At 34.4% G+C, this 23,249-nt stretch overlaps 1 protein-coding gene across 3 annotated transcripts in view; it reads left to right on the plus strand.

The window, feature by feature from the left end:
- The window catches only part of CNTLN (centlein), a 277,449-nt gene that overhangs the window by 117,528 nt on the left and 136,672 nt on the right, over positions 1–23,249 (plus strand). For 2 of the 3 annotated variants that reach the window (XM_056117338.1, XM_056117339.1), the window contains exons 8-9: positions 319–501; positions 22,381–22,557. In XM_056117338.1, coding sequence (XP_055973313.1) covers positions 319–501; positions 22,381–22,557 — 360 coding nt within the window. Of the gene's footprint in view, positions 1–318; positions 508–22,380; positions 22,558–23,249 lie in introns of all 3 variants that reach the window. The other variant, XM_056117337.1, reaches the window with a different exon arrangement.

Below are 23,249 nucleotides of genomic sequence, written 5' to 3' on the forward strand. Positions count from 1 at the left end.
GTATGGCATTTGCCTTGCATGCAGCTGACCCGGCTGACCTGGGTTCGATTCCTCTGCCCCTTTTGGAGAGCCCGGCAAGCTGCCTAGAGTATCTCTCCCGCACGGCAAAGCCTGGCAAGCTACCCGTGATGTATTCGATATGCCAAATACAGTAACAACAAGTGTCACAATGGAGACGTTACTGGGCCCGCTTGAGCAAATTGATGAACAACTGGAGGATAGTGCTACAGTCCTCATGTGTATGTATATGTAAATATGGCATATATATATAATCATCTTATTGCTTGTTAATACATTTGGATCTATTCTTTGAAACAGCTTTACAATGAGTTACATATTTGTTTTGAAACCACTAAATCAAGTGAAGCTATCCTCCGGCAAAGTGTTGCTAATCTTCGGGATCAGCTGATTCAAAAAGAGCAAGAAAATGCCAAATTGAAAGAAAAGCTTCAAGAATCACAATCTTTTCATCAGGAAAGTGATTCAGACCACTCAGAACAGGTACAGGTAAAAGATACTTCAAAAATGATTATTTAAAAAAGTCAAAATGAATTTTAGGCAACATGGTTTACAATACTGTTAATGGTAAGATTTCATGTATAACATATCCCAATACCACCCCCACCTTGGGATGTTGACCCAGAAAGTGTCCCCTTCCCTACACCATTTCCAGGTGCCCCCCATTCCTGACCCTCTCTACATTCCCCACCAAGGTATGCAGCCTACTCAAAACCAGTTCTCAGATTTTGTTGCCTTAGAATATTTGCTCTGCCGTGCGGTCGAGATACTCTCGGTAGCTTGCCGGGCTTGGCAAGCTACCCGTGATGTATTCGATATGCCAAACACAGTAACAACAAAGTCTCCAATTGAGACATTACTGGGCCCTCTCGAGCAAATCGATGAACAACGGGAAGACAGTGACAGTGACAGTGACAGAGTATTTGCTATTTCTTTACTTAGTTTCTTTATACCATATATGAGAGAGATCGTTCTATGTCTGTCCCTCTCCTTCTAACTTCACTCAGTATGATGCTCTCCATATTCTTCCACATAGCAGCAAATTGCGTTATTTTCCTTTCTTGTAGCCATGAAGTATTCCATTTTGTATATGTATGTGTATATGTACATAGTTTCATTACCCAGTCATCTATTCTTGAGCAGTTGGGCTATTTCCAGATTTTGACTGTTGTGATTAGAACTGCAATGAACATAGGGATGCAGATTTCTTTTCTTCATTTTGTTAGTGGGCCCTTGGGGTAGTTGCCAATAAGTGCGATTGCTGGATCATATAGAAGCTAAATTCCTAGTCTTTTCAGAAGTGTCCATATTATTTCTAAGAAAGGCTAGATTAATTGACACTCCCATTTGTAGAATGAGAGTCTCCCTTTTCAACAAATTCCATCAGCACTGTTTGTTTTTGTAATATGTGATATATGTTCCTGTCTCATTGGTGTAAGATGATATCTCGATTTTTTTTGATTTGCATTTACCAGCTGATAAGTGATACAAAGCATTTTATATGCCTTTTGTCTGTGTCTTTAAAGAAGTTTCTGTTCATCTTTTCCCCCCATCTTGAGTGGGTTGGGGTTTTTTTTCTTGTAAAGATCTATGAATATTTTGGGTATTAACTGTTTATCAGATGAGGGTGGGAAAATGTTATTCTGCCATTGGTAGGGTGTCTTTTTATTCTGTTCATTATTTCTTTTGTAGTGCAGAAGCTTCTTTGCTTGATATAATCCCATTTGTGTTTATTCTTTCTTGGCATTGAATCATTGAGATAACTCTAGCTTCAGTGTTATGAAGAGTTCTACCTTGTTTTCCTCAATATAGTTTTTGGATCCATGTTGGATATCAAAGTATTTAACCCTTTTTTATTTGGCTTTTGGGTACTGGAAAGTTGTCTTAATCCATGGCTTTTCTATATTCAAATAAAGATATAGAAGAAAAATTTTTTAGTATATTCCATTCACAGTTTTTCTTCAGAAAGTCAAGTACCTAAGAATCAGCTTAAGTGTGAAAGTCTTTCACTCTTAGAAAACTAAATACATAGAAAATACTATAGAAAAAACTAATACATAGAAAAAACTAAATACTTAGAAAACTGAATACATAGAAAATTAAATAGCTAATAAAAGAGGATGAGGACGTGGAGTAATAGAAACATGTCCCCTGTTCATGAGTTGGAAGGAATAATATTGTCAATATCACAATCTTATCCATAGCATTATACAAATTCAATGCAGTTTCTATAAAAATATTCCTGACATTTAAAATAGATTAAATACTGTTGAAATTTATATGTAACAATCAAACATCTTAAAAAGCCAAAATACTAGTAGGAAAAAAAAAGATTGAGAGACCTCTTTTGCTCCAATTTCAGACCATAATATAAGCTGTAATAATCAAAAACAGTGTAGTACTGGAAAAAGAACAGAATCTCAGAAAAATGGCATAGAATTGAGTTGTCCAGAGACAGATTCAATGAATCATGGATATTTAATCCTCAGTAAAAAGCAAAAAGTAGGGGCTGGAGTGCTAACACAGCGAGTAGGGCGTTTGCCTTGCACGCGGCTGACCTGGGTTCTATTCCCAGCATCTCATATGGTCCCCTGAGCACCGCCAGTGGTAATTCCTGAGTGCAGAGCCAGGAGTAACCCCTGTGCATCGCCGGGTATGACCCAAAAAGCCAAAAAAAATAAAAAGCAAAAAGTATTAAGTGGAACAAAGAAAGCATCTTTAGCAAATGATGCTGGGAAAAACGGTTCAGTCACATGTAAGAGACACTTTCTAAAAATGTTACCAAGTGCAAAAACATATTCAGTAATTTCTAACAATTGGCTACTATTTATTTAAATATTACTTATTTTAATTTCTATTTATTGAATAAATAGAATGTTTACTAAAGCTTAATATTAGTTTAAAATTATTTTATATATAAATATTTGTTTATTTTATTTAGTGTATATTAGACTACATAATGGCAGATAACAATTTTTTCTGTACTATTTTATACTCTTTATATACATGCAAAATGGAAATTCATGAAAAATGTAGTCTCTCACATAAATAATTATTGTGACTAATCATTGGACATAAATAATAATGATGAGCAGATTAACAGGTTATGTATGATGAGATACTTTCTAACTGAAACAGGTAATAGACTGAAGGAATTACTGGCTAGAAAATCTCATAAAATGCATGCCATAATGCCTTGTACATTTTTATTTATTGAGGAGGTGGACAGGTATCTTTCAAGCAGTGCTCAGGTTCCTGGGAAATATTCCTGGAAATACTGACAAGCTAACAGTGCCAGATAGTTCAATGCTTGTACCCAGATCTCTTGCCCAGTAGTGCCGGGGACCACCTGAGCTATACATGCCATGTGTTCAGGAAACCATGAAAAAAGATCAAACTCAGGGCTTTGGGCATACATGGCATGTGCCTCTGACCCTTACGCTATTTTCTAGGATCCAATGCTTTTCATCTTGGTTTTGCCACTACTTTGATATTCTCTTTGTGATATCAACTGACTTTTCTACATATTTCCTATGCTTGTGAGTAAGATAATACAAATATGCATAGAAATAGATATAAGCATGCAAAAATAGATATAAATATGCAAGTTCAAGTGTCAGATAAATGTGGGATCAAATTATAGCTTTATTTATGAACTTTCTGGACTTGAACCTGCTTTTAATTCTTCTAACACATTTTCTTGCAAATGCTGACTTTAATAGCATGTATATTATGGTCTTAGTGAAATATTGTCTATCAAATGCAATGTTTGACATACAGAAAATGGTTAGTAGTACTTCTTTTAGATAATCTGAAAGGTATATTTCAGGTATAAATGCATTGTACAGCTTAATCAATGGCTAAATAAATAGCAGTGCTGCTACATTATATAAAAACAATGCGTGGTAAAAATATCTTTTCTCAGTATGTTTTTTTTTATTTTATTAAGGTTCTCACATCTCTTTAAGATTTATAATTTACAAATTAATTATAAATCTATAATTAGCAAAGCCACAAAACTGGTATTTATTGTGATTTTCCAACAGTAACTTTTTTTTTTTTGCCTTTTGCGTCACACCCGGCGATGCACAGGGGTTACTCCTGGCTCATGCACTCAAGAATTACTCCTGGCGGTGCTCAGGGAATCATATAGGATGCTGGGAATTGAACTCGGATCAGCTGCGTGTAAGGCAAAACGCCCTACCTTCTGTGCTATTGCTCCAGCCCCTCAACAGTAACTTATAACTCAATATCAGTTGCAAACAATTTAACCTTAAGACAATATTTAAATTTTTATTCTATTATCTTTCATTTTATAGACTCAGATCCACAGAATTGACTTTAATCATAAAATTTGTATCATTATGCAACATAATGTAATCTACATTAATCTATTATATTGATTTCAGTTGATTTGTTTTCCTGCATTTTATTTCTTTTTAATTTATTTGGAAACTTTAAAAACACCATGGTTTACAAAGTTATTCATAATGTAGTTGTTTCAAGTATTAAATATTCCAGCACCAATCTCACCACCAGTGTGTCCTTTCTTCCAACATTGCCCCCAGTTTCCCATCCACCCCACAAGCCTATCCCCTTGGCAGACACAAATTAATTTCCTTTATATTGCTTGTTACTACAAAATGCTAAGTAGAATTACCAACAAATTGTTCTGTAAAAGAAAATTTGTTAATCTCACAATGGTGTTATTAAAGTCATTGTCTGAGGACTTACCAAGGTGTCTGTTGCTAGTTGAGCCTTCTGTGTTATTGTTTTCACTTATTGAGTTTAGTGGGCTTCTGTACTACTTTCCCTTTGTGCTCCTTTCTACTATTCTGTCAGTATTGTGAAGTTGGAAGGTATTGCATGGCTGGACTCTCCAGGACCTCCAGAATCTATAGAATTGGAATGACTTTCAGCCCACCCCCTTCCTGAGTGTTCACCAGAGTTTTCAGCCCCAAGACCAGTGTACCTGTGAGTTTCATCAACTTGGTTGATGTCTCTTCTGAGCTGAGTCCTGAGATTGTGATTCTGGGCTATTTACATGGATTTGATATGCTGGAAGCTGTGGGATGTCTGTTTTCTCTTTTTTGGTAATAAACACTGTGTCATTCAAGGACTAGAACATTGCTAGTGATTTATATCTCTTAGTATGCACTTAGGGCCTATTCCCAACACAGTGCTTGGGGTTTCCTACCAGTGATGCTCAGGAGAGATTTTGTGTTGCTGAAGATGGAATCAGGACCTCCCCACTTACAGAGGATGCATACCAGGCTTTTGCCTATGTCTTTTTCTCAGTTTTACAAATATTTATTCTTTTGAAGAACCAACTCTTGCTTTTGTTGATTTTTTTATGTTGTCTTTTTTGTTCTATATGATTTATTTACTCTAATGTTTGTTTATTTTTTTGCATTAGAATGATTTGATTTTAGGGTTTTTTTTCTTACTTTAGTTTTAGAAATTAGATGAGATTTAATTTTAATTTTTTGGTGGAGGGGTGCTTACTAGTAGTGCTCCGGTCATTGTGTCAAGAGGAATGAGATACATGTGCGAGGAGCCTTGGATCCACTACAGGATTGGACCTGGTTTATTGAAAGCAGTGCTTCTTTAAGGCAAATGGGATCAAAGGCATATACAAGCAAGCATTAATCTTCAATGTTATGACAAGATAAAGGTCTGAGTATTTCAGAAACAAGTCTGCTTGTTCATTCTCATAACTACAGAGACCATGTAGTCCTTGACTTGCCTTCTGCTGATTGGCAGTTTTCCAGCCAAAGCTGCTTGCTGCTTAACCCTTTCCTCGTGGCTTCTTCACATGGCAGTTTTCCAGCCAAAGCGGTTTTCTTCTTAACTTTACTGTGTGGCTCCTTTACTCAAGAGGCCTGTGGGGACCTCCTGTGGACTCTTGTCCAACCAGATTGATGGTTAAGTATGAAGGTTTGAGGATACAGTGCTGCTTAGACCCTGTGATACCGTGGATTATTTGGGCCATCAGTGAGGGGGCCTCCAGGGTTGAATTGTTTAATGCTGGGGTACCATGTGGACTGGGGGTCAAATTGGGTAGGCCACATGCTAGGTATGTGCTTTAACACTAGCACTATCTGTATCATTTAAGTAGGAGATTTTATTATTAGGTAATTTTTGAGTGTTTTGTGTGTTTATGTGTGTGTGTGTGTGTGTGTGTGTGTGTGTGTGTGTGTGTGTGTGTGTGTGTCGGGTTGGGCAGACCTAGCTTTTCTCAGGGCTTGTTACTGGTTCTGAGCTCAGAAATCACACATAGCAGGCTCAGGGGAGCATATGGGATGCCAGAAATCGAATTTGGGTCAGCCACATGCAAGATAGCAACTTTCAAGCTGTACTATCTTTGTGGCCTCTAGAAAATCTTTTATCTTCTAATAGAAGTTTATATTGGGGTTTTCTTCTTAGTATACTGATTTTTCTGTGCACTTTATGTTCTCACAGTTCATTGCTGCATTTTAAGAACTTTTCTTTGATTACCTCAATATCCCATTATTTGGTGAATTGTTAATTGAATTTTCATATAGTTGGTTTTTGATAATTTAATGGTGGATTTATTGTTCCATAGAATTTTAATCTGAAAAGACACTTGGCATGATTTCAGTCTTTTAGACTTCATTGATACTTTTTTGTTTTCAACATATAGAATGCTTCATATGCAGGAGAACGATTTGTGTTTGGCTTTTTAAGGGGTAGAGTGCTCTGCCAATGTTTAAACCGATCTAGTTTAAGTCCTTATTGAAGTCTATTGATTCTTTACTAATTTTCTTTTTTGTCTGTTCATTGATGAGTGTGGGAGTATTCAAGTAACCTGTTACTGCTAGGCTGATGTTTCTTTTCAGGTCTATTCACAGTTGTTTTAGATATTGTTATATTCAGTTTGTTTTATAAATATATATTAATGTTAACTTTTCTTCTCTATATCACATCTGTCACTGTCTCTTGTTACCTTCAGCTTGAAGTTTGTCTGATGACTTTCTCTGTATTTTTATAGTTACCACTTACCTGTGTGATTTTTTCCCCTCAATATTTTACATCAATGCCATTGCTTATCATTAGCCCTAAAGGGAGTTTTCTATACAAAGCAGTGGGTTGAATTTTGCCTTTTGATCTCTCCTGTGACAAATACCTAATTTTAGTGTCTACCATATTATTTATTTGTTTGTCTTTTTGGTTTTTGGTTTGGGGGCAACACCTGGCATTGCTCAGAGCTTACTCCTGGTTCTTTACTCAGGGATTACTCTTGGTGGGGCTCCGGGACCTTTTGTGACGCTGGGAATCAAACCCAGGTCAACTGTGTGCAAGATAAGTGCCTTACCTGCCGTACTGTCTTTTCTGGCCCATTATTTTCATTAACTGTAAGGTGTTATTTATTAACAAATCTTTTTTTAAGTATTTTTTATTGATTGAGGTTCTGTAATTTACAGTACTGTTGATGATGTTTTCCCATGCACATAATATTAACAACACACCCCTTACAAGTATACCCACCTCCCTTAAGGACCTCAACTTCCCCCATTTTATGTCTCCCTCTCCCAAATTCAGTGTGTGAATCAGTTCTCCTATTGTGTTGCTTTCCTCCTCCCCTTTGTGGGGAAAACTAGTTTTTATTGATTGAAACTAGCTTAGAAAAATATGAGAGGGAGCAAGAGAGGAAGTGTGTTCAAGAAACAACACAAGCTTGTCCAGAGTGAAAATAAGCGAGCAAAGAAACATGGAGGTAAGTCAAGAGTCAAGAAAGAACATGGGCTTGAAGAACAAGCCACTTTTGGCCCTTTGTTGCTACTCTGCTGTGTATAATTAAGCCCCATATATAAGACAGATCATTATATGTAAGAGATGTAAGAGAGATAATCTATATCTATGCAAGTATGTGTTCAAGGGAGAACCCAGATTTGAAAACAAGCCACTTTTGGCTCTTTAGGAAGTGTCCTATTATATGTTAAATATGTATGTATTTAATTATATATATTAGAGAAAACCTAATTTGAAGGAGGAATAATTCTTAGAAATAAAACTATTTAAAATGATAAAATGTCAGTTCTCACATTAGCCTTCATGAGAATTTTCTGGGAATTTACTAATGAGTTAAAAATATTATACTGAAGTGCAAAGGAATACCAATCTCCAAAATAGTGTTAAAGAAGACTTGTTATGTAAAGAAACCTATAGGATCAGATGAAAGAAACCTAGATCTTAACTCACTACTTGAAAACTGAAAATTCAAGTAATACTGATACCATATTATATAAATACGTATCTCCATTAGTGTCCCAAGAAAAACTCCCATTTATGCTCCCCCAAACCCAGGTTAGCTCAGTCTCATACACACAATATCTAGTTCAAAATAAATTACTTTAAGTCACAGAGAGGGTTTGCACTACATAGAAGCCATTGTTAGCTAACACGATAGATTAACAAAGAAAATGTTAATATCAAAAGTAATGAACATCAACATAAAGACAGTCTTCTAACAGAAAAGAGCAAAAGACATAAGCAGTTATTTTCTATAATATCAACATAAGATGTTAAAAAATGAATAGAAATCAAGGAAATAATAAAATAAAACCAGAATGACAAAATTTTATTCCATATAAGAATACAAGTAAGACTAAAATGTGAAAGAATTTGTCATTTTTTAAAACCTGAATATTTGCATAATCAATGGAGGGACTCTGAGAACAATGGTAGAGTGATGCAGACGCTTGCTACAGGGTATAATGTTGGAAAGCTGTTTGCATGAAACCCCATCAATAAAAGTACTGTAAATTATAGTGACTAAAATTTTTTTTTTGGCTATTTGGGTCACACCGGGCAATGCACCGGGGTTACTCCTGGCTCTGCACTCAGTAATTACTCCTGGCGGTGCTCAGGGGACCTATGGGATGCTGGGAATCGAACCCGGGTCAGCCACATGCAAGGAAAACACACTACCCACTGTCCTATTGCTCCAGCCCCTAAAATAAATTTTTATTAAAAAAGAAATGTTCTATCAAGTTAGAAAAGAAACAGTATCTGTATAATGAAATAAAAATATACAAGCTATGGCTAAAATTCACAACTTCAATTTTGTGGTTGCTGATAGCACATGAAAAATATTTCATTAACATTAACTATAGTAAATCTAAGGCTTAGGTTTCTCTCTTGTCCTCTATTTGCATGGATTTCCTTCAAGACTAAAAACAGTACTTCTTTGGATATATAGTAACAAAGTATGAGATTAATACCCAAGAATAGCTGAGATCAGCACCAGGAGGATTACTCCATAACTTAGAGGCCAGCCGGGTATCCTAGAGGAAAGGGCAGTTCAGATAGAGAAGGGAGCACCAAATAAAGGGTGTTTGGAGGATCCTCCCAGGAGGGGAGATGCATGTCGAAAGTAGATTATGGACTGAACATGTTTGCCACTCAATGCCTCTTTTGCAGACCACAACACCCAAAAGGAGAGAGAGAACACAGGGGATTGCCCTGCCACAGAGACAGGGGGGATGGGGGAATGGGGGTGGGAGGGATATTATCCATGGTGGTGGAAAATGGGCACTGGTGGAGGGATGGGTATCTGATCATTGTATAATTGAAACCAAAGCACAAAAAATTGTAAATCTACAACTGTAAAAAAAATAAAATAAAATAAAGGGAAAAAAACATAAAAAAAACAAAAAAATAAAAACAGTACTTCTGTATAAAAAAGAAAAAAAAACAATTACTCAGATTTAAGAATAGGTAGTCTTTCAGAATTCTGCTAGAGAAAAGAAGGGTGCTAGGAAATCAAAGGTCACAAGTTTCATTCCCATATGAACCAATTTGCCTTGCCCTTTTCTATGACAAAATTGTCAGCTCACCAATAATTCTGATTACAAGTGAAATCAGAAAAAGAAGGATAAATCAACTACAATATATGGGATGAAATCTAAAATTACTAACATAATATTATATTTTAATGATAAAAGTGTTATAAAAATCAAATCATAAATACAGTAATCTTTTAAATAATAAAAATCATGAAAGTAAAATGAAGAGAACTGAAGAAACAAGAATGGATAGAACAACTAAATCTTAGTGAGAATGGTAGCAAATTGAACAATGTAAGAGAATAATACAAATTATGTGTGATAAAAGCAGGAAAGGGTGAGTACTTAATAGGAAGAATTAAAAATTACTATTTGAGGAAAAGCAAAAATGAATTTTTCCTGTATTGTACACAAATATAATTAAGAATTAATTACAAATATGAGTGACATTTGCTCGAGCGGGCCCAGTAACGTCTCCATTGGAGACTTTGCTGTTACTGTGTCTGGCATATCGAATACTCTCGGTAGCTTGCCGGGCTCTCCGAGAGGGGCGGAGGAATCGAACTCGGGTCGGCCATGTTGGCCGCTTGTAAGGCGAATGCCCTACCCGCTGTAACATACCTTTTAAAATTTTTTACCAAATATGTTGGTATAAATATTACCAAATTTGGGGTCAAGAATGATCTGTCAAATATGTTAACAAAACACTAAAACTTTTTATTTTTTCTAACTTAAAATTAAGATTTCTATTCATTATGGATCCTGCAGAGCCTGGCAAGCTACCCCGTGGTGTATCTAATATGCCAAAAACAGTAACAATAACGGTTCTCATTCCCTTGACCCTGAAAGAGCCTCCAATATGGCAGCGTTGAAAAAGATGAGTAAGTAGAGGCTACTAAAATCTCAGGGCTGGGACAAATGAAGACATTACTGGCGCCTGCTCGAGTAAATTGATGAAGAATGGAATGACAGTGATACAGTTATACAGTGATGCATTATTTAATTACATAATATGCCTTCTTTGATTTAAATTTATATTCATTTATTTTAAATATATACTGTGTATGTCTAATTTTCAAATATTTAAATATATATATATTTTTGAGCCATTCCTGGTGATGCTTAGGGATTATTTCTGGCTCTGCACTCACAGGTCATTTCTGGTAGGTTCTGGGGACTGTATGGGGTGCCAGGAATCAAACCTACATTGGCCACATGCAAGGAAAGTACCCTATCACCTGTACTATCACTCTATCTTCTGTATGTACATTGTCTCCTTCAATTTAGATCTCCCTAACATATTTAATTAAATATATAATATGTGTATATACTTATATTTATACATTTTGGGCTACACCCTGCTATGTTCTTCTGGCTGTGTACACATGGATCACTTCTTGGGGTCTGGGAAGCATATGGGGTGCTGGCGATTGAACTTGTCAGCTGCATGCAAAGATAGCGCCCTATTCTCTGTATGGTATCTCCAGGCATTAAATGCATATGTTTTATCTAGAGAGAGCTTATATCTCTTTAATATGTGTTTAAAATGCAGTACCTTTCATTAGATCCTAAGTAGTTTACATTTTTCTTAGATATTTGAATTTTATTAGTCTTCTTCTGATTGCAGTTCACTTGCTTTTTAAAAACTTTTATCATATCGAGGAATCTAATACCTTATTTATTCTATTTTTTCTTCATTTAGATTCCTCTTGGGCTTCTGTAGACAATCTCTGTTTTATATTCTTTTTTATTATGATCCTTTTAGATTTATAAGTTATGGCCCCTCATGATGAGAGTGTGAGAATAATAAAAACAGAGTGGCATCCACTGATGAAAAGATGACTTATGTTATCAGTACAAGCAGACATGTGAAAGACAATAGGAAATGAAGATCTGGCAGTGTGTGGGGCTGCGCCTAGATTAAAATTAACAGCTGTTTCTGATATATACCTCCAAAATATGGTATAAGTTTTGACTTCTAATTGGGTTAGTTTGAGTTGTCTTCTGGACTCTATGTTCATGGTATTGTATGTTTAGAGTGTAGTGAAATGTAATGAATATTATAGAGTGTAATGTACAGAACATGCAACGAAGCCTTCTTTGATAAGGACTACTATGAGTCTCTCAGGACTTCTTTCCTGCAAATGGATAGCCAGCTAGTTGTGTGTACCTCTAGTGTTTCTATCAGTTAGCCTTTCTCCGAAATCTCTGCCCTACTGGTTAGTATTCCTCCCTTTAATCTTTAACTGCTAATTGAATTGTATGTTTGTATTGTTATTATGTGGAATCCCCTACCCCTCAGTAAAATCATATTGTAATTATATGCAATTATCTTAAATTGTAAAATGAAATATTTCTCTTAAAAGTGAGAGGTTAGCACTCTTGAAATGTGAACCTCACATAGTAATCTCTATAAGTTAGCAGACTGTTTTCTTTTAAAATTCTAATATATATTTCAATCTTTATACATTTTCCCTTATAAGCTTAATGAATGTGGTTGAGAGATCTCTCCTTGTCTTGTAGATTTTAAAGGGAGTACTGCTGTTTTTACATAAGAATGAAGTTACTTAGACGTTTCTTACCTGTGTGTTTTTATCAAATTTAGAAGCCCGATAAACTAATATATATTTAGTGATAAGTTTCATTAAACTTTTTACCTTTTGGGGGCTGGAGAGATAGCACAGCAGGTAGGGCGTTTGCCTTGCACGCGGCCGACCTGGGTTCGATTCCCAGCATCCCATATGGTCCCCTGAGCACCACCAGGAGTAACTCCTGAGTGCAGAGCCAGGAGTAACCCCTGTGCATCACTAGGTGTAACCCAAAAAGCAAAAAAAAAGAAAAAAAACCTTTTTACCTTTTTAGGGACTGGGAGTTAATACTGTGGGTAAAGCTCTTGCCTTGAATGTTGCCAACCAAATTTTGATCCCTGGACCACATATGGTCCCCTAAGCCCCATCAGAAGTGCAGAGCCAGAAGTAAGCCCTGAGCACCACCAGATGTGCCCCCCCAAAAGGAACATCCAAAACCAAACAACAGAACTAAAAAAATTTCATCCTCTTTTACATGGTACTGATTCTAGTCTTTTCAATAATGTCTTATTAATATTAATATGTGTGTTTTAAAAGTCTGAATTAAACTGATGTTATATAACTTTTTAATACCCATTTTTATCTAATTTCACTTGCTTCCTTCCTTCTTAACATCCTTCCTTCCCTCCTCCCCTGCTGTCCTCCTTCCCTCCTTCCTTCCTTCTGCCTGGCACATGCAAGACAATTTTTATCTTTATTCTGGGACATTTACCTTATTACATAATTTTTTACTGTTCTCTCTGATTTTTATGTTATGATGATTGTTTTCTATTGCATATTCTTTTTTATGGAAGGGTTGGGTGTGGGCCACATCAGATCGTGCTCAGTGATTATGCCTGTTAGTGCTTCAGAGACCATATGAAGCGTGGGAGATGAAACAAGGAATGGCCATGTGTAAAGAAAGCGCTTTAACCCTGGTTCTATTTTATCCAGCCCCTTGTTTTATATATTCAACTTAATTTTCTTCTATAAAATGAAATCTTAAAAGTGAAACCTTCTTTAAATTATTAACCTATAGCCAGAGCAGTGGTACAGTAGGTAGGGTGCTTGCCTTGCACACTGCCTACCCCAGTTCTATCTCTGGCACCACATATGGTCTCCCAGACCCTGTCAGGAGTGATCTCTGAGTATAGATCCAGGAGTATGCCCTGAGCAGTGTCCTCTGTGATATTAAATAATAAAAGTATTTCCGTTTCTAAGCCTTTGAATGTATATCGTGTCACCTATATTCTAGAAAGACACAAACAAATTACCTTCTCACAATATATGTGCCATTTTTCCATTTTTTCCTACTCATGCATGCTTTATTATCATTTTAAAGCAGCATTGTTCATTTATTCCTTTTGATTGTCTTCTCCAGAAAATAATGATGTGTTTTTCTTTTACTTTTCACTTGATTTTCATTTATCAGTATTTTATAAGTTTATATGCTTTTATTAATTTTTGGATTACTAATATGTCTGATCTCTAAAAATATGTATTTAGGAGATGAGTTCGGTGTAATATTTAATACAGATATTCTCACTGTTTGTTTACCTTAGTTTTTTATCATTAAGTTATTGATAACCTAATCTTTTCACTAAGGTTTTTCTATTTATTTCTATTATTTTCTATTATTTTTTCTATTTATTATTTATTCAATTTCTATTTATCTGTTTATATAATTCTTTTGTGCACTGACAATTATTAAACTTCATTCTGTTTTTCTGAGTTCCTACCCGTACTGGAGTATGAACTCCTTAAAGCAGAGAAGGTTGGCATCTTAGGATTTTATTTGCAATGTGTCTTCCAAATATGTAAAATGAACACATAAAAAATATATATCATGTTTTCATTCCCATTGAGCCTACCACGATGATGGTTCTTTGGCATCCATTTCCAGTAATTTGGAGGTAAGAGCAATAGAGTCAGATTTTGCAAAGAATAGCTGATTGTGATATGGAATAGTTGCACATAGATTTTAAAATTTCGTCATCTTTAGCAGTGGTGAATTATTGTTTTTCAACAAAGCCATAAAGAAAATATATATCTGTATTAGTAAAACTTTTTATTTTCATTTTTTGTTTTGATTTTTGGGCTCTCCCTCAGTGCTCAGGACGTACTCCTGGTTCTTTAATCAGAGGTCACTTCTTCAGTTTTCAGGGAACCATATAGGATACTGGGAATTGAACCCGGATCTGCTGTGTGCATAGCAAGTGCCCTGCCCACTGCACTATCTCTCTAGCTCCATAAGGTTTGCTTTCTTACCAATCAGAGAATCTAGGTACTATATATGTAGAAAATATAATGTTGATAGTATCTTTTTTTGTAAGCTATTTAAATTTTTTTTACATATGTTCACTCATTTATCCATTTTGTATACTGGGGATCAGAGCAAAGGCTCTGATACGTTTCATACATGCACTCTACATCTGAAACACTGGCCCCTAAAGTATTTTAATTTCTCAGTTGGCAGGGAGGTTATCATATTATATACTTTAGTCAGAATAGTGCTAAGTCTTACCGTGCTGTAGTTGGGAAATATTATACCAAAGTTAATAATGCATTTGCTTAATTTTTTTTCATTTTATTACTGCATTCATTCATTTTTTTCTATTTTTAATATAGAATATCACTCCTGCATTTCTTTACTATTCTTTATAATCTTACTATTAAAACATCAAAATAATTTTAAACTATTAGATAAAGTGTTATATTTAAAATATTTTTTAAAAAATATGCTTACCAACATCATAGTTCATACTTAACCCCTTTTGAATATATATACAGAAAGTTATTTTGAAAAGTTTACTTATTTTTCAATGTTATTTTAAATGAAACTTTTGATGATATTTATTGTGAGGTTTAACCAACTCACATTTTAATTTAACCAACTCACATTTAACATGTACATTGTACATGTACAAATGAAGATAAAATCGATGGAAAATTATTTCTTGATATTTTCATATTAATTATTCCTTAGGACAGAATAACAGTAGAATGATGGCATGAGTTTTAACCATGTTGAAATGAAGAACATTTTATTTAAAAGAAAATTTAAAGTCTTTATTTTTATGTTCTAACCATAAACTTTTCCCCTAAATCTCGATGTACATTATATTCACCACTTGAAGTTTTATTCATCATACAATTATACTTCCTTGTATTTAAACTATACCATTTCTTCTATAAAAAGGCTTCTAGTAGAAATTCTGACGTTTTAGCCTGCTTTAAGTTCCAAGCAGAATAAAACAGCCCAAGATATTAAAATCTAGAAATTTAACATGTATAATGGAAACTGCAACTCAATTTTAACTACTCTATAGTGGCACTTCTCTTGCTGCTATAATAAAACTTACGAATGTTTTAGTGATTTTTTTCCATACTATTATTCAAAATTACATTACCCTTACTGAAATCTGAATGGCTTTTAGTGGATTAATTAAACTGTAGCTGGTTTGCCATCTGGGTGCAAGCTTGTTTAGCTGCCTTTTCAACAGAAAGATTTCTCATGGAATAAAGACTATTTTTTTTCTTAGAATACAGCTGCTAGGCTTTGCTCTCTGAAAATCAAATAGTTCATGCTCTCTTACATGAGATTTGTTATAAAATTCAGTTCACAAGTTTAAAAATATTTTAGTCTTCTAACAGGCTGTTAAGACAGCATAAGCTTTATAATATGATTTGTAAATTTATAAAAGGTATGGATTGTAGCTTGATAACTTATACTCTTAAGTAGAGTCCAGATTTAGGATAGATGTGAAAAAATAAGGATGAGGGAATTAACTAAATCTGATTTTTATGACTCAAGTGGTTTCATTAAATTAGAATATGCTCTGTGCTGTTCATTAATGAACTTGTGCCATATGCTTTAACTGTTCTGGTCAATAGTTGATAAAGAAAGGCTTGTGGGTTTGCTTTTTTACACCCCCCCTTTTTATATAAAGCTGAATAAAAATATCCATGTGATGGGCTTTTATCAAAGGACTTACTTTGAATTCAGTAACTACTACTGAGGCAATATGGCTCGCAATTTGCGACCCAAAGGTAGTCATACATTATTGGAATACAGCCTACTGCGCTTCACATTACACAGATGTGAAGGCCTGATTATAGCTGCTTCATAATTAACAGTGATCCGATTTGTTTTGTGGCATAAATGGTGCATGTGTAGAACATTAGCCATGGCACTCTCATTCAAATTCAACTCAAGGGCTCAGCGGCAGGCGGGTCACGAGCTTCAGGGAGTAGAAGCACAAGCTCCTCCATATGTTCTTGCTGCATCTTACTATGGCTATGAGTGCAAGATAAGTTCCCCAAAGAACCTAATCGTGTTCTGTAATTACAGCGCGGCTTTCTGCTGGCTAGAAATGAGGGAGAAGCTAAAACACTCCCTCATCAGATAATTTGTAAATTACTTTACATGGCGGATGCCTAACTCAGTTGGTTTTCAACTGCTGAAATTATAAATAATTGTAACAGATGTGGCAATATGGCTGGCCTCCAATAAATGAGGCCCTTGATAATTTGGCCAACCCTTTGACAGGCCAATTTAATAAAATGTGAACAAAATCTTCTTGCTAATAATTTATCATCCTTTTTCCCAATAGAATAAATTTAATTACCCTAGCAGTTAACAAGGTCACACCCAGATGCCAAACTCGGCTACAGTTTTGATAATGCAATCAGGAATTGAGAGGTGATGACAGCGTTGTTGTTTTTTTCATTACCTGGCTTCACATAAACACAGGTGGCGTAGCTTTCTTGTCAGTTTTTAATAATTACAGGCTATTATGGAATGCATAGTTAGCAGATTGAAAACCACACTTTAGTGAATTTGTTTGAGTATGATTGAGGTTTTAATGTATAGAGATGATAATGCATAACAAGTATAGTCCCTTGCTTATACCACTAGTGCACAAATTTTGATTTTTCACTAGTCATATGTGTCAATTGTTTATAAAACATAGAGTTTACATTATAATAGGCAATGGATTATACCTAAAAGTAACATAATTTGGGATATACCAAAGAGGAAGTCTAATTCTTTGGATCATAAAATTCAGTTTAGGGCACCATTAAAATATATACTTTAAATATTTAGATTTGCAGTTTTTGGTAGAGACATAAGGCGTATAACATCTGTTGAAAAACTTGATTGTATTCAGTTTTTCTATTTTAGCATAAACACAAATCTGCAGACAAGAATCACTTAGTCTTTTCATCTGCTTAGGTAAGTCCAGGATTAGTTTACTTTTACAAATAGAATTTTCATCATGTATATTTCAGAATAAAACTCTAAATACACCTCTGTAACAAGTAAATATTACTAATTTTTATTCAGAGTTGTGCATAGCTACAAAGAAGTAATAATTGTGCATAACTACAGGGAAGTAATAATTGATTTGTAACTGTTCAGTTTTATAATAAAGATACTTTTGTATTCCACTGAGTGCCACATAAGCCAATAAAGCGTGACTATTTGGTGTTAAGCTTTATATATCATATATAGAAAGTGTAAAGTTGTGGATTTAAAATTTTCATTTTGCTCTTCAGTAATTTGGCAGTACCACCAGGTGTTTAGATACTAAAGGAAAGTTTTATTTGACTACTTTCTGATACTGAGTTTTGCTAAATTAAGATATTAGGTTAGTGTTTATGAGAGATGGTGATAGTTTAAATTTACCTTCAAGTCATAATGAATTGATTATATTTTTTCTGTTGCTAAATGTATTCTTAGGATACTTGAGTTTAAAATGACTAGGTGGTTAAAAACGGCTAGATAGAATACTAGCTGATTTTATTGATGTTAAGCATTTGTTAATTTTGAAGCTTTTCTAAAAGTGAGGTGTGGGCCAGAGAAATAATGGGCAATTTGTCTTGCATGTGTCTGACTCAGAATTGATCCCTGACACCAGATATGGTCTCCCTGAGTACCACCATGAGTAATTACTGACTGCCTAGCCAGGAATAAGCCCTTAGCACTGCCTGGCATGGCCCAAAACCAAACAAGCAAAAGTTTTAGAAGTGAGGTGTAAGTTTAAGAGAGTAAACTTAATAATATTTGTGAACTTTCATGATAGCTTGTATTCCATATATTTATTTATAAGTTTATTTTATTTTGCTGTATTATTTTAATTCTCTATATAACAAACCATTTATTTATCATTTCATGGATAATTCAGCTGTTACGTAAGTTGGTTGATAGGTATGTTTCTGCATATCTAAAAACAATTTAAAATATGAAGTTTCTGCTGAGGTTCAGGTATCTATACATATGGAAGTCTTAGAGGTAGAAACTCTTTTACTTATAGTGCTTTTCACTACATAGTAGTCATTATACTAAGATACTAGTAAACAAACTAATATGTTTGATTAAAACTTACTAGCAACATAGTTAAACTTATGATTTTTGCAGTTAATGTTTTATGTATAAACAACAATTTACTCTTTTTATGTTTGTCTTTGGGCCGCATACAGTGGTGATCAGGGCTTACTCCTGGTTCTGTGCTCAGGGGTCACTTTCTGCAGATCATACATGGTGCTTGAAATTGAGTCAGAATTATTTTTATGCAAGGCAAGTCCATGTATTATATCACCAACCCCTGTAAGCCACAATTTAAAGAGACTATCTCTAGCTGCAGGCATTTGGATACAAACTTTACCAGGTTCAGGAGAATGTGGCACCATGCCATTGATTGTTTTTCAAGGCTGTAAATTAAAATAATACACATTGTCCTCCTGTTGTTCATCGATTTGCTCGAGCGGGCACCAGTAAAGTCTCCATTGTGAGACTTGTTAATACACACAATTTTTAATATTAAATAAAAACATGTTTAAGTGATAGCAATTTTAGTAAAAGTTTGTTTTTCAAATAAAAGTTTATTTTAGGATTTTAGAGAAGTAGAATGTACTTTTAGAAATGGGGAATGGTTGTTTTGATTTTATCAGATATATAAAATAGTACATAATAAAATATGTAATTATTAAAGTTTAACAGCAGGTAAATATGACATGGGTTGAAGAAATAGCACAAGAGGTATGGTGCTGGCTTTACAGTGGCTGATTCCTGTCCAGTCACTAGCAATGGCACATGTGGTCCCCGAGTACCACAAGGAATTACTTATGAAATCAGAGCCAGGCATAGTCCCTAAGCATATTCCCATTCCCACCTCCAAAGAGTAGTTTGTATGGGAGGCAAAGACTAATTTAATAGTTGATAGATGCTAGTTTGATAAATGATTGATAACTACTTTTATAACTTAAATACTGCATTGTTAGATGAACAAGGTCACCATCAACGATCAATCATTTTTTATAGTACTTACCTTTAGTATAATATAATTAAGGTGTTATTTGTTTTTGTGAGCTCCATCAACAATACTCAACTCCAGCTAAATCATTAGGATAAAGAGACAAACTCCAATGGAGGGTTGTCCTACAATGTACCTGAACAGTACACCTTAAAACCTCAAAACTGTCAGTTTTGGATGACCAAGAAAAGCAAAGCCAGAAACTGAGCCAAGAGTTTTTGACATTAGGATTCAATAAATAGTGTGATATCCTGGATGGGATTCTGGAACAAAAAATGGAAATTAAATAAAAACTATGAAATGTGAATGAACTTTGGACTTAAGTTTAAAAATGTAGAAATATGGTTTATAAAATATGGAACACCTCTAGCCTTAATAAAATTAATAAAAGACTATAGAGGGAAGACCACATTTAAAAAATACTGGGAGCAAATTGCCTTGTGGAAATGAAACATATGTACATATATTTGTAACTTGTTTTTATTATCTCTGTTGAACAAATTCTAAAGTTACAATTTGAAAACTAAATATAATTAATTAAATACATTATTTACATTATCTTTTTGACTTTATGTGAATTTGAGTTAAAAAAAACTCCATACAGTTTATATTTTTGCATCGTTATTGATTATTGAGGAATTTAAAGGTGTGCTTATAGATACTAAATATCTTATAATTTTAGTGACAGTATTCATTATTGGAAACTATTTCTTCCTTTTTAATTTTTTTAACCACACTAGACAGTGCATTCTAGCTACTGCTGGCTCTGCTTGGGGATCACTTCAGGTGGTACTCATGGTACTATGTAGTGCTGGAGGTCAAACCCAGGTCTCCTACATGCAAAGCATGTACTCCAACCCATTGAACCTTCTCTCATCCTCTGGAGAATTTTTGAAATAGGGGTCATTGGTCATGCACTGGCCCAGGAATGGTGCCTTGTCTTAAGAGGTCATGAGGGCTATACTAGTCAGTGCTGCGGTGTAGCCCTGCAGTGCTAGAGATATAGCTCAGCACATCCCACAGTGCAGGACTTGTGTTTCAGTATTTGAACTGGCCATCTCCCTGACCCCTACTGACACATTTACAGTATCTTTAAGGACATTTTAGTTATTTTTCATTGCAGCTTCTTGATGTAACTTTTACTTCTCCTCTCTTGTATTATAATACAAGGATGTCTCATCTATTGAAGTCTATATAAGATCTCATTAATTGTTCTAGTAAACTAAAGTATTTTTCTCGTTTCTTTCCAAATTTTTGTGCGATCTTAAAAATATTTTAAATTTATTTGGTAAATGGTGGGATGCTATTATATTCTTCATAACTTTACCACAAACCTCGTTGAAATAAATTTCAGGTAGTCTTTGAAAATTAGGTCGGTAGATCAATTAAAGGAAGTCTTAATAAGCACTATAAATTTGTTTACAAAATAGAATTAAAAAGGGATGGTTTGAAATGAGGTCTTTTTAGTGATTAAATGGGGGAAAGGAATAGGGAAAGATTTTTTACCTTTGTAAGAAAAATACTACTGTTTGATTTGATGTTCAAAGAAGATTATTATTTTCATATTGTAAGTATGATAAGAGTACAGTTTAAATATCCTGAGAGTAATAATGTTACATGATAGAATAAAGGTTGGGAAACAGGTAATTTAAATATGTGGAAATTATAATAGTATGAATCAAAGATGATCCTTATCACTGTAAAAATTAACATTTAGAATTAGGATAATTATGCCTCTTTTCTATTTGAAAAAAAAAGTCAAAATCAGGAGAGGATAATATCTCTAATTATTGATTCAGAAAAGTAAAACATACATGCATTTCTCATAATCTTTAATTCTGTCCTTCACAAAGGAAAAGATTCACTACATTACAAATGCAGCTATTTTAGGGAGCACAGAGACCGTACAGCAGATAGGGTGCTTGTCTTGCACATAGCCAACCTGAGTTCAATTTCTGGCACCCATATATATGTATTTTTTTCCTAATCTCTTCCTAAGATTAGGAGTGATCCCTAATCTCAGATCCAGGAGTAAGTCCCATGTATCACTGGGTGTGACCCCAAAATTAAAAACAAAAAGAATCAAAAAATTAAGCTGTTTGCAGTTTTGAATCCATATTGGTAATATTATCTCATCGCATTGATCACCTCTGATCAGTCTGATGGAGTATTAAGTGATACCCAAGTCTCCTTAGCATTTACTGAGAGCTCCCCCAAAGTAAATTATTTGCATTGTTATTAGTAAATTGTGATACAGTTAATGCTAATTCATAAGTTTGATGCTGTTGGTTTTCTCCACCCAGTTTCGTGTTCCAATATGTTGGAGACTTGATGACATTACTACGGACTGTATATAAAGAACCAGAAAGATAGTACAGTTACTAGGGCACTTGCCTTTCACCCAGCAACTTGAGTTTGAGATTTCACAGTATTAAAAATACCATTACCTTAGTATATTAGAAATTTAATACCATTTCTATTAAAAATACCATTACCTTAGTATATTAGAAATTTAATACTTTAGTTTATTAATAAAACTTGTACTTTATTATTGAAATAAAATTTTATTTCTTTGAATATCTATAGTTGCAACATAAAATACATAATAGCTTCTTACATATAAATTGTAAGATAAATATATGCATTTACTCACAATTATATTTTTATTAGGTATCTGAACGGCCATCTATATCGAGTTTGGAAGCCTTAATGGTCTCACAGAAGTCTGAAATTCAATATTTACAGGAGAAACTAAAAATAGCAAACGATAAACTGTCAGAGAACATATCCACCAACAAGAATTTTGCTGAGAAGAACCTCTTGACAAGAGGTGAAGTAAAATATAAGGTAGGGACATTTTTACCTTTTGTGAGTTTTTCAGGATGAACCTGACAAGGCAAGCAAGGGGGAAGTTAAGAAACAGGCAGCAGCATTTACTTCTCTGTTTATATTTCTAGAATATTTTAAAAAATATTTGAGCATTGCAGAAGAGGCAATGGGTGGCAATCATGTTTGGTCTATATATGCATGTAGCTTTACATAAAAAATATTTGAGCAAAATGCTTTATAAAGTACTTCTTGAGAGAAGAGAGTTCTTACTTTTGATAGGCTGAGTAAAATATTAGTTTATGTATATAACAGTGATGGATGTTTTGCAGTAAAGTGCATGTTTATATTCTTCAAAACTGTTATTGTGAATATTCCTCTTCTGTCAAATCTACTTAAAGTGCCCAGGACATGAATTAAAGGTCTGAAGTTCGTGCGTCGGATGTATGAGTCTCAGGTCTGATCCCTAGCAAGTCATGATCTCCCAAACACTGCTGGGAGTGACCCCCCAAATAAGCTACAGATAAATATATTTATTCAAGTAAAAATTAATTTTCTAGGTTATTGTTTCTATTTCAGACATTTAAAATCTGCCTCTGTGAAATTTAAACAATACAGCAGAATTTAACTTTAACTTGTGCAGTTAGCTCTTTCTATATTTAGAGGTATGCTCAGGGATCACTTGTGGCTCTGTGCTCAGGAATTACTCCTGG

The sequence above is a fragment of the Sorex fumeus genome, unplaced genomic scaffold, assembly GCF_029834395.1.
Source record: "Sorex fumeus unplaced genomic scaffold, SorFum_2.1 ptg000034l, whole genome shotgun sequence".
Lineage (NCBI taxonomy): Eukaryota > Metazoa > Chordata > Mammalia > Eulipotyphla > Soricidae > Sorex > Sorex fumeus.